The sequence below is a fragment of the Vulpes lagopus genome, chromosome 1, assembly GCF_018345385.1.
Source record: "Vulpes lagopus strain Blue_001 chromosome 1, ASM1834538v1, whole genome shotgun sequence".
Lineage (NCBI taxonomy): Eukaryota > Metazoa > Chordata > Mammalia > Carnivora > Canidae > Vulpes > Vulpes lagopus.
Window position 1 is genome coordinate 169,081,700 of NC_054824.1, and position 13,404 is coordinate 169,095,103.

At 38.3% G+C, this 13,404-nt stretch overlaps 1 protein-coding gene across 1 annotated transcript in view; it reads right to left on the reverse strand.

Moving 5' to 3' along the window:
• The window catches only part of RGL1 (ral guanine nucleotide dissociation stimulator like 1), a 261,146-nt gene that overhangs the window by 151,831 nt on the left and 95,911 nt on the right, over window positions 1–13,404 (reverse strand). The window contains exon 2 of the mRNA XM_041755483.1: window positions 11,159–11,322. Coding sequence (XP_041611417.1) covers window positions 11,159–11,290 — 132 coding nt within the window. The 5' untranslated portion in view covers window positions 11,291–11,322. The remainder of the gene's footprint in view (window positions 1–11,158; window positions 11,323–13,404) is intronic.

The window sequence follows — 13,404 nt, forward strand, 5'->3', positions numbered from 1 at the left end:
TCTGCTTACTGAGGACTCTTTTCATCAGGCAATTTGCTTTTACTGTCACTGTATTTTTACTATACCACATATGTTGTTGATTTCTCAGAAATCCAGTAAAATTGTAATGGTTCCTCTGAGTGACAAGTACAAGCTACAGAATAAAACATACAGTTCTGGGCGTTGAGTCTGCCTTTTTATGATGTCAGAGAAAACACCACTAACACCCCCAAAATCTGTCACTTAGGTATTCTAGGGTGCTCTCATCAACATGTGAAAATGGTTGATTATCTTCCCATTCCTTTGTTGTTCGTTCATTCATTCATTCATTCATTCATTCAACAAACACCTCAACAGTGTAGTGATGTTACTTTGAACAAGACATAGTTCCTCATGTTAGGAGCTCATAGTACACTGGTAAAGATGATAAAATAAGCATTTACCATATAATGGGTGATAAACATACATAAAGAAGACGCAAAGTGCTTTTCAAAAAAAAGAGTAAGGGGAAGGTGACAAGGGGACATAACATAATGTGTGGAAATAAAAAAAAAATTTCCAGAATCTGAACGATGAGCAAATGTTAGCTAAGGAAGGGGAAGGAAGGGCATTCTAAACAGAGAGAACAGCATAATGTGCAAAGACATTGGGGCTATGGATATCGGAGTGCAATTTTTAAAGAATGTTAACCCTTGGGCACCTGGGTGACTCAGTTGGTTGAGCCTCCAACTCGTGATTTCAGCTCAGGTCATGGATCTCATGGGTTGTGAGATCGAGCCCTGCATAGGGCTCTCTCCCTCTGCCCCTCCCCCATTCATGCACTCACACTCTCGCATACTCTCTCTCTAAAATAGATGGATAAATCTTTTTTAAAAAAGAATTCTAAAAAAAAGAGTGCCAATCCTTTCCAAACAGCAACACCTCCCCCCAGTCTTTACCTCACTGAAATTTTCTTCATCTATAAAGTTTCCTGAGATTCCCAGATCAGGGTTTCCCATCATGTAAATCAGGTGAATTTCTCAGATGCCAGGTCACTGAGGAAGAGTGGAGATTTTCAACCATTTCCTCTCCTGGGGCCTCTGAGAAAGGATGGACCTTTAAAAAATAACTACTTACTGCTGTGGGAAGACATGCAACCTCTCCCAAATACCCTGCATTTCTAATCCAAGGACAAATTTAAATAATGTCATTTCTCCCTCATGTGCCCCCTTAAAGGGGAGATAAGCTTAGAGGGATGAAGACACTTCCTTTCCCTTTCATGGGAACAATTTCCTTTTGTAAGCTCTTCTCCCCCATCCCCTGCCTCTTTGCTGCCTCATGCCAAGCTTTTCCTGACATAATGGGGTTTTCAAAGGAACAAAAAGAGATCCTGAGGTTTATATTGAACACGCTGTGGAAAACAATGAGCTGAAACAGAACTGGTTTGCAGACTTTTTCTTAGAGACTTAAGATCCCCATGAATGCAAACCCCATGAATGAATGACTTCCAGGCCCTCAAAAAATTTCTTTCTTTTCTTTCTTTCTTTCTTTCTTTCTTTCTTTCTTTCTTTCTTTCTTTCTTTCTTTCTTTCTCTTTCCTTCTTTACTTTTTTTCTAAGTTTACCTGAAGTCTCCTTTACTCTCTGTATCAAAATACAAGGAAATGTTTGTATCTGGTATGGTAAAGGCAGAGTTTGCTCTAGAACTGGAAACCAAACAGAGCAGGCTAAATTGATTGCAAATGTCTTAAGAGACTTTTATAGGAGAAAGCTCTCTTCATATCAATCCTGTCTTATTGTATCCTCTTAGAAGGGTTTTCCTTCCCGTTCAAATCATCACCTGAACAACCTGAATCAGCAGCCAGCATAGCACAAGGTTTAGAACCCAGCCAGCCTACTCTGATTCATGAATATTGCCCCTGAGGGGAAAGCACACTGCTAAAGTGTCACCGAATCTCACACATAGGGTAAGCAGGGAATAGAGTTGAGTGGTTCTGAAACACCCACATCTGGCCACTACACCAAAATTATTTGTGCATCTCAACACAATGCTGTTTAGTTGGGGTTGACTGTCTTCCTGCCAGAGGGATCATCACCCTGTAGGAACATTAGTAAGGGTAGTCTCAGTACAGTCAGGCACTTGGGTCTATCAGTTCAAACTCTATAGTCATTTAAAAACACAGGGAGGACCCTGGAGTGTGAGGCCTTTCAGAACGTAGCGGAAATCCGAAATTCAGATAGCAGGGATTAAAAAGCAACTGCTGTACAATTGCTAGGCCATTATGGTGCAACATTTTGTACTCTTCCCCCGCCACAGATTCGTTCATCAATAATAGAAGTCTACATCCGTTGCTTATGATGTAGCAGGCACTGTTCTAAGCACTTTACCCATTATAACTCAATTAATTCTCACAACAATCCTATTAGTATATCATTTTTATAGATGAGGAAACTGACGTACAGAGAGATTAAGAAATTTGACAATTTCAATCAGAGAAGGATAAATATTATATGGTCTCATTCATTTGGGGAATATAAAAAATAGTGAAAGGGAATAAAGGGGAAAGGAGAGAAAATGAGTGGGAAATATCAGTGAGGGTAACAGATCATGAGACTCCTAACTCTGGGAAACGAACAAGGGGTGGTGGAAAGGAAGGTGGGGAATGGGGGGATGGGCACTGAGGGGGGCACTTGATGGGATGAGCATTGGTGTTATGCTATATGTTGGCAAATTGAACTCCAATAAAAAAGTAATTAATTAATTAATTAATTAAAAGAAATTTGACAATTTCACACAGCAAGTCTGGTTCCAGAGTCTATGCTCTTAGTCACTCTGTATATTTTCTGTATTCAGTAAGTATTTATTAAGGGCCTACCGTGCACTAAACACTGTGAATATTATTGGATATATACAGATGTATATGATAGAGGCCTTAAGGAAGTTACATTTTAGTTTGGGAGGCAGCAATATATAAACATGTAAGTCCCATTCATGTGATGAGTCTTATAAGACAGATGAGCAAAGGTATTACAAGATCACACAGTGGTCACTAACCCTAACCAGAAGGGTTAAGGATGTCTTCCTTGAAGAGGTAGGTGGTATACGAGAACCTTTTCACACACCAACACTGAAGTGTAACCATAATGAAAGGTCTGATATCCAGAATGTCCCTGGTTGGTTTAGACTGTGAAAGTTATTAAAAATGTCTTGCCATAACTCAAAGCGTCTTATACTGGGCAACCTGGGACTCTGGCTTCAGGAGACAATGGATAAAAATAAGAAGATACAAAGTTGATGGAGTGGACCTAGAGAGACTCCCTGATGACAAGTGGGTGCCCCATGCTAAGAGCAAACTGATGAGCAGTGTCTTGAGGGCATTGGAACATGTAGATTCCTGGCAGGTGTTAATACCCAAAGAAGTGACAAGAGTTCAGGAAATGGGTGAAAATATCCAGATTCCAAACAATCAGACTGCTCACAACTGCACCCCAATCAACATCTTGGGGGATGTGGGGCAGAGCTCAGATATCCAGAAAAGAGAGCTACAAGAATTTAGCAGAGTTTTAGGGCACCATTTAAATAGGACAGAGTTAAGGGCAGGGTGCAGTCTCCATAAGATACTGAGATGCTATATGAGAGAGCAGAGATGGAAGTCCAGTCACACACACTGGGACAACGCTTTGAAGAATGGAAGAACATTGTGATTCAGTGGACACACTGGTGTTTAGTCACACCAGATACTGCAGAGCCAAGCTCTATGAAGGCAAGGCTGTACGGTACCATTTACTGAGCTGAGGATCCTGCCCTGGCCAGGATTAAAGTCTGGACAAGGAAACCAAATGCAGAATCAGATTGATTTAAGTAATTTTATTAGACAACTTTGTGAAGAAATAACAGTATAAAAATAAATAGAAACAAACTTGAATTTGAATGTTACTCTGCCACTTACCAGCTATGTATCTTTGAGTATGTGCCTTAACCTCTAATCTTCAACATCTTGGTGAAAAATATACTTTTGGCTTTGACAATTAAATATATTGATATTGATGAATATGAAAATGCCAATTAAATACAGTTCTTGACCCAGAGAAGGTGCTCAATAAATGCTATTTTCTCTCATTTACAGACCTCAATTGAATATTATTCAATCTCAAAATTCCATTTCTCACTACTGATGATACATATACTGTATTCATTTCAGCAAAAATACTTCAAGGCATTTTTATATATTAATAACTTCCTAAGCAGGACACGTCCATTCTTTTGCCTCACATTAAAATTTGTGGCAGAGCTTAAAAGAAATTCATTCAGAATCCCAAAGAAGAGCCTTTGCTCTATCATCAAACCACAGACTTTAGATTCAGCAAAGAGCTGGCTCTTCAAAGATTAATGCAATGCATCCCTACTGCTCATCCAAATTGTCATCTAGTTTTTCATTTGAATTATTTCTTTTCCTGTCCCTCAGATGAGTATGACTTAATCTCCAAAGCATGTATGATGAACACATTACTATTTCCTCCTCCAAGAATGTGATGTTACAATGTGGGCCCCATTCCTGAGCTGGATAAAGCAGAAGAGGTCATATTTCCAGTCTCTGTACAGTTCATTCACTAGTTTAATTTCACACAGGGCACATCTCTGTTCTATGGCCACAGACAACATTGCTTATCTTGGCAGCATTCCTCACAAATGTAAAACTTTGAACACAGATAAGTCCAGTGACATGGCAGATGACTCAGTGCAAATTCAATCAGCAATGACCAAAAAAAAAAAAAAGTCACAACCACTAAGTGCTATTCTAGGGTGAATCAAATGAATCACCTTTGTACTCATAGCTAGCAATATTTTGGTAGATGTTATAATTTAGATAAACAACATATTACTGTGAAATAATGATTATATGATTACATAAATACTATGAAAATTTTTGTCGACCAATCATCAGGTTTCTATTTCAACCTGTGTCCAGCAGTATGCCCATGCTTTGGGTTTATAGTGTAGTAGAATTAAAATTAATGAACATGATCTCAAGGACAGAGTGTCTAGTTAAAGAGAGAGAATCCCAATCCTGAAAAAAGAACAACCCCAAATAATTCCCCCATTGAGCATTGACAGCACAATGTAGATAGAAAAGAAAGAGACCAAAGTGGGCTAGAAGGTTTTGAAGTGTTCGTGGCCATCCTTCACAGGTCTGAAAGAGTAACATTTCTAAAAAACAAATCCAACCATGTGACTAGCCCCACCTAAAACCCTTCATTGACTCCTCAAGGCCCACAGAATAGTTTCTGAAATTTTGAGTAAAGCACATAAGACTTTTCATTATTTGCTCCCTCTCAGTTTCATCCTTTGCGCCATTCCTTTTCTGCTAAAAATGCTTTCTAATGCTACCTTTTACACAGTTTTCCCTCTTCCAGGAATATTTTCTCTCATTCTTCTTCTAAAATCCCACTTGCAGGGCTAACTTATGCTTTTCCTTTAAGAATGAACTCAAGTGGGGATCCCTGGGTGGCTCAGCAGTTTGGCGCCTGCCTTTGGCCCGGGGCGCGATCCTGGAGTCCCGGGATCTAGTCCCGCGTCAGGCTCCTGGCACGGAGCCTGCTTCTCCCTCTGCCTGTATCTCTGCCTCTCTCTCTCTCTCTCTCTCTCTCTCTCTCTACATATATATATATATCGTGAATAAATAAATAAAATCTTTAAAAAAAAAGAATGAACTCAAGTATTTGACTATACTCTGTGATTCAGAAACGGAACTTTTATTTATTACATTTTTGACTATGTGATAGCATTAGTGTTACTTTAACAGTTTTATTACTTTTTTTCAATATTTTATTATTTGACAGAGAAAGAGCACAAGCAGGGGAAGTGGCAAGCAGAGGGAGAGGGAGAAGGAGGCGCCCCACAGAATAGGAGGAAGCCCAAAGTGGGGTTTAATCCCAGGACCCATGGGACCCATGACCCAAGCCAAGGGCAGACTCATAACCAACTGAGCCACTCAGGTGCCCCAGTTTTATTACTCTAAATGATACAGAGACTAACAGACAAAACTGGGGGCCGGCTCAAGAGAGAGAATCTACAGGGAATCCCCACTGCATAAAACTAGGACCCCAAAATGTTATTCCCTCTACTTTAAGGTGAACTAAGAATGGCATGCCCTCTACAACAATGTCATAAAACTTGCTTATCTTAAAATATGGTACTGAATAGGGGCAAGGGTGAGTTGGGGAAGGGAGGGAGTCATTTCCCCTTGGAACTAATTACCATAAATGCACCCATCCACAGACTTTCAGCCTGTAGTCACATTGAGTAGTCTGAAGAACTTCAAGCTAAGAATTTACTTTAAAGTGACTTCCAGTTGATAGGGCTCTCAGCAGTAAATGCAAATTCTCAAGAGAGAAAACTCCCTTCATTCCAAGAAAAGTGAACCCACAGTGAAAAGTCACAAAAGAAACAAAACATCATGGTCAAAAGGCAACAGAAAGAACAGATAGCGAAACAAGACCCATAGTTGTTAGAATTGCCAATTCAGAATATAAAACTATTATATTTAATATTGTTGGGAAATACCCCCATGGGTCTCTCTTGCTTCTAGATGTCTTGCTTTCTCTGCTGAAAGATCAAGGCCTGGCTGGTCTTTACTCAGATCATTTTTCAGGCCTGTGTTTGCAGTCTATTGTTAACCTTAAAGGATAAGGTAATATCCCCCACTAGGAGAAAGTGCAAGCTTACTTGCTGTCTACTGTAAACTGTAAACTGATAAGTTTCCCAAAGTCAGTGATCCTCTCTGTGCAGGCAAGCATCTAGGCCCTGGAGGAACTGTGACATAGGGTACCAAAACAGACATGTTTACACTCTGGCCACTGTTTCTTCTGTCTCTGAGACACAGCAGTCTCATGTCTTCTTTCTGTACCTAACCTTGGCAAGTTAACATGCAAATAGTATAAAATCTCATAGCCTTCACAGTTCTTGACAAATAGTCTTCAAAAATAAAAATATGAATAGAAAGCAAGACATTAAACAATGACTAGAAATTAAAAAAAAACAGAACTTCTGGAAAAAAAAAGTAGAACAATTGAAATTTAAAACTCAGTGGCTGGGTTAAAGAGCAGATTAGATAGAAGGAAAGAATTAGGGAATTGTAATATAGATCTAAAATTAATCAGAACACAACATGGAGAAAAAAAGGTAGCAACTCAAAAAGAGAGGGTAAGGAACATAAGCAAAGAATGAGAAAAACAAAAAATAATTCTTGTTGAAGTTACAGAAGTAAAATAAAGCAAAACCAATTATTTGAAAGGAAAATTACAGAGGTGTTTCCAGACTGAGGGAAGATGACATTCACATATTTGGGAAACCCTATGAATTCCAATAGGTGAAATAAAAAGAAACCCACACCTCAACATAGAATGAAATTACAAAACAGCAAAAATATAGAGAAGATCTAGCTAGTTAAAAAAGACATATCCATAGGAATAAAAATTAGACTTTTAGCTAGTTTACAACAGAAACACTGGAAAGCAGAGGACAATGGAATATTTCTAATGTACTGAAAGAGAATAACTAACCTAGAATTCTGCACCCATCTAAACTATCATTCTAAGAGTAGGCTCAAAATAAAGGCATCTTCAGACAAAAAGAAAAAAGGAAATAAAGACTCTTGCTATATATAGTTAGACCTCAGAAAAGTAAATTCTAAAAAAAAGAGAGAGAGAGAAAAACAAAATTATCTATGATGGAGTGATATACATCAAGAATTGATGAGTAAAAAATGAGTTTCTATTTTATAACAACTAGATTAAATAATTTAAAAATTCAACAATTACAAAAGTTGACAAAAATGTAGAATAAGAAAATGTTATGCACTGCTGCTGGAAGTGTAAATTAGTACTGTTTTGGAATAACTTGCAATAACTTGCAAAACATAACTTGCATATTCAACTACAAAATTCATCTAATAGGTATTAATCTAGAAAGATTCCTATACATGGAGCACTCTTACACCAGGCACAGACATGTATAAGGATATTGACAGCAGATTGTTCATAATGGCAGAAAAAAGACTAAGTAGTTGAAATATCCATGCACATAAATATGAATAAATAAATCATGGCATAACCACATAATGACATATTATTCAACAGTAAAAATTAATGAATTACTACTAAAAATCTTAGAAACATGTTGAGTGCAAGAAGTGGGTCACCAAAGAAATCGGATCTATATCATATGTAAGACCAAATAACTAGCTTATATAACTAAACAATATTGTTTGCGGATATATGTGTATTCAATAAAAACTTTTAAAAAGCTAAAGAATGATCAAACCAGATTTCAAGAAAATGGTTAACTTTGCAGGGAAAAGAATCAAGAGGACAGAGAATAGGCTCTGAAAAAGTCCACATATGTATTCAACACATTGATAAAGTTGCAGTTCTTAAGTTCATTGTGAACTCACAGTGTTTGTTTTAATATTATACTCTATAACTTACATGTATATTATTTTGTAGCTATCAAATATTACAATGTAAAGAAATTAACATTTAGGAAAAAGGAAAAGGAGAAGAAAAAAACTTCCTTAATCATAGTTATGAAAAGCTCACAATAAAGTGGTGTAGGATAAAATATTGGTGAAACAGTGAGGGTGAAATATTGAAGCATATCCATTAAAGTCAATGCTTAGACAAGATAATCACTGAATATCATAAAGATATTGATACTCTACAAATTAATCAACAAATTTATTTCAATCCCAATCAAATTTCCAGCAGACTTTGCTTTTTCTCCAAATTCACAGAACTTAACAAGCTCGTCCTAAATCCATATAGAAAATGTAACTTCCAAAAACAGCCAAAATAATTTTGAAGAGCTATAATTCAGTGGAGGCACATGTCCAATTAGATATCCATGTTTCCTTTAAAGCTAAAACTGTGGAGAGAGTATCACATCAACAGAGAGAGTATGTAAAGAAATATGATACATGAGAACATTCCTAACTACAGAAGAAATTAGGGACATTCAAAAAATGGTGCTAGGATAACTGATTATCCATATGGGAAAAATTCATGTTAAAACAACAAGAGCCCATTTCAAAACAATCAGATTAACTGATATTTAAAGGGTCTGACAAGATCGGTAACTGGTAAAGATACAGAACAGAGGGACTTCTCATACGCTGCTTGTGGCGGTATAAATTCGTGTCCTCATCTTGGAAATAAATCTGATAATAACTAGTAAAACTGAAGGTTTTCATACTTTATAATCCAGCAGGCCACTTCCAGGTGCCTCTGCTAAAGAATATACTACACTACTTTGTATTGAAAAGTCCCTAAAAGTTAATAAGGGAAGAGAAACTAATTTGATGCAATAAATAGAATATAAAGAAGTAAAATGTGAATAAGCTAAAACTATATGTGTCAAGTATAGAAAATAGATAAGGTAGAAACTAAATGTTAAGTTTTTATTTTTTATTTTTTTTAAAGATTTTATTTATTTATTCTTGAGAGATAGAAGGAGAGACAGAGCCAGAGACACAGGCAGAGACATAGCCAGAGGGAGAAGCAGGCTCCATGCACCGGGAGCCCGACGTGGGATTCGATCCCAGGTCTCCAGGATCGCGCCCTGGGCCAAAGGCAGGCGCCAAACCGCTGCGCCACCCAGGGATCCCAAATGTTAAGTTTTTAAAAAGCTATATAGAAGTAGACATGTAGCATAAAGCTTATGCAAAATTTAAAAGATCTACATCAATACTATATATTGGATATGTGGATAACAGGTATGTACTATATATAATGAAATATGTGTAAGAATGGTTAATGCCTAATTTAGGAAAGGGATTACCTTGGAGAAAAGGGGAGAAGAATAAAATTGGATGGTAGAGTTAGCACTACGTCAACGTAAGCAAGGCACTTCAAAATATAAGGACTCATTGACTCTCAAATTTGTGCAAGTACAGGACACAAATCTGAGTGTTTCCTTAAATTTGTGCCCTCAGCACCTCACCTATCTCACCCTAGTCTTGGTCCTGTTAGGCGGGATGCATAGAGACTTCAACTGCTCTCTGTGGAGCTTTATTCCTTTAAAAAAAAAAAAATCTGTTGGGAAAAGATCCATATAGAGGTTTGTACTTGCTTGGGTAGCATTCACATGTTTAAAATGGCACTTGTTAAGTTACTTTCTTGAACTGGAATTGTCACAACATGTGGATATTAGACATTTGGATTCCAAACACAAGTGCTGTGTGGACTTGCTATAATGATCTCTCATAGAAGATTCTTTTTCTCTTTACATAATAACCAGGAAAAAGACATGTGACTGAGTTTGGCAGTGAGCCCCCCCACTCCCATGGCTTTGCATTTGGAGCAGATACATATGAGAATAAAGAGAGGGTGGGGAAAAGATTGTAATTTATAGCAGGGGTACTGCCCTGAGCAGTTCTTACTGACTCGGCTCCTGTCTCCTTTCCAAGACTTTCAAAACCTCTCATCAATTCTGTGAGCCTTCCAATATCCTCCAACAATTTCCCATTTTCCCTAAATTAGTCAGAGTGAATATCTGTTGCCTGCCACCAAAGAGCCCTAACGGTTACACTGAGCCTCATGCTGTCAAACAATAAATTTTTAGAGGTGCATGGGTGGCTCAGTTGGTTAAGTGTCTGCCTTCGGCTCAGGTTGTGATCCCAGGATCCTGGAATCAAGCCCCACATCAGGCTCTCCACTCAGTGGGAAGCCTGCTTCTCCCTCTCCCTGCTGCTCATGCTATCTCTCTCTCTCTCTCTCTCTCTCTCTTGCTATCTCTCTCTCTCTCAAGTTGATAAATAAAATCTTTAAAAAAAAACAGTAAAAAAGAAAACTACAATTTTCTTAAAAACAAAACTGAATTTATATAATTCCACTGTTATGATTGATCCTTAGAAATTAACTTTTCACCACAATTTGAATTCCCACTTAGGACTGATAAGATCCTACAAGGAGAATGTCTACTTGTATATTTTGAGCTCTGTCAATGCCACATCTTTTGGCTAAATCACTGTGGAGTTATTAATGTCCAAGGAACACACTCTTGACACTGTTCTCTGTTCATGGTTGGCCCCTGAATAAAAATTTGCCAAGCTGGCCTTTGGTGCTGACTCCACTAAGAAACTATAGAGTCTCAAGTCTAAGAAAATCCATCATTGTACCAACTGAGCCATTCAGAGTTGTCTTACCTCCTCTGTCTTTAAAACCTCCCATATCCGAGCATGGTCTTCCACCAGCCAGGGTCCTGGGCTTTCTACCTTGGTGGAAAGTTTGAATTTAGATGCCACTTGAGCAGGTTCTCCCACAGATTTACCCTCCATCTTGAAGGAGCCAGGCAGGAGGCATTACGGATCTGTGTGGAAGAATAAAGTGTGATCCAGGTTAAAACATGAATTATCATTTAAAAAAAAAAGATATGAATGCAAGTTATTTTGCGTGATTTGTGGATAATGAGACCATTGAAGACAATGTGACAACAGATATCAACTTTGATGACCGCTTTTTTACATATATTAAATATTCATTATTGCTATTTTAATGCAGGCTTCTGGAGGCAGGGGTGCATTTTGGTAAAGAATGAAATTTCTTTACCAAAAAGTAGATAGAAATTTTAAAGCAAAGTAAGAAGCATCATCTGCCTATTATGCCTGTATGTCACTTTACTCTAGCCCCCCTCAGGAGGTGAGATGGAAATGGGTGCAGAGACAAGCCCAAATGAAGTTCTCGAATTTTCATGCTGTATATTGCATGTGGAAGAAGTACTGGCGTCAGGAGTCTTCCTCCTCAAACATCTATTGGGTACTTGTTTATATTAGGCTCCAAGCTAGGCATACACAAATCATTTGGTAATTTGGTTCTTAACCTTAAGAAACTTAATGTCCTGGGGCAGAAAAAGTTATAAACAAGTCATCACAATATGGTATATTGCCACATCCTAAATGCCACAACATTTTTTTTTCAAACTGCAGTGGAAGCATGGAAAAATATTCTACTCAATATTTATTGGCTACATTACTTTCCTGAGCCTTAGATTCATCAGCAGTTGCTATAAAGACTATATTTTAAAACTGATACCAATCCTATAATGTCTTCTTCCTTGACATCTTTCCATCCACCACTGGCTTGTTTGGAATCACATCATGCCTGCTCCTCGCCATCCTGTCCCAAATAATCTCCTGCCTCCATTCCTGTCCTCCTCTATCCTTCTCAGAGTAAGTTTTTTTTTAAGTAAGTCTAAAAATGATGTTCCACCTACTTAAAATTTTCCCTAGGGACGCCTGGGTGGTTCAGCGGTTGAGCATCTGCCTTTGGGTCAGGGTGTGACCCCAGAGTCCTGGGATCAAGTCCCACCCCAGGCTCCTTGCATGGAGACGGCTTCTCCTCCCTCTGCCTCTGCCTCTGTCTCTGTGTGTGTGTCTCTTGTGAGTAAATAAAATTAAAACAAAACAAACAAACAAAAAAACCTTTCCCTAAAGAATAAAATTTAAACCCCTCTTTGCCTGGCTTCCTCCACCTCCCTTCTTTCACCATACCCTTCGGCCTTCTCAGTCATCATTGCAGCCATCTGAAGGTATGTATGGATCTCAAATATATCCAGCACCTTAAGGCTTTGTTTCTGACATCTCTTCCCACCCCTACTCCAAGGGAATAAAGACCCCTTCTCCATTGTTACTCCATCTATATACTCTGGACAGATTTCTATTGTGCCACGTGTAACATTTTTATTTACTTGCTTTCAACTCTATTTTCACCCTCTGTCTTTTAAGCATCCTATGGCATCATATACAGAGTAAATACTTATTTTTTTAAGATTTTGTTATTTATTTGTTCATGAGAGAGAGAAAGAGAGAGAGGGGGGCAGAGACACAGGCAGAGGGAGAAGCAGGCTCCATGCAGGGAGCCCGATGTGGGACTCAATCCCGGGTCTCCAGGATCACACCCTAGGCTGAAGGCGGTGCTAAACTTCTGAGCCACCCGGGCTGCCCTACAGAGTAAATACTAAACAAATGTTTGATGAATTAGTTAATTCAGTAAATCATGAGAATCCAGTGAAAATGTGGCAGCAGATCCAATATATTCAAATAACAATGTAAAAATCAAATTACCTCTTATTTTTCACTTTTTGATTGATTTAGTGGGCTATACGGTCTTCATGAGAAAGAGCCAAGTCTAATGTTCATCATGCATCCCCAAGCACCTAATTGCTCATTAGTACACAGACTAGCTTTCATGGAAATGTCTTCAAGAATTGAGCATGTCTGCAAAAAGCAGGTTTTATGCTCACATAACCTATTGCCCAAATAAAAGCAAACAGAAATGAATATTGAGAAGCCTAGCAGGGCTAGTTGGTCAGAGGATTTGAGAAAAACATCTTTGGCAGCAGACTTCCTTCTCTGCTTCACGCGCTCCATCTGGAAGCCATGGAGAGCAAACC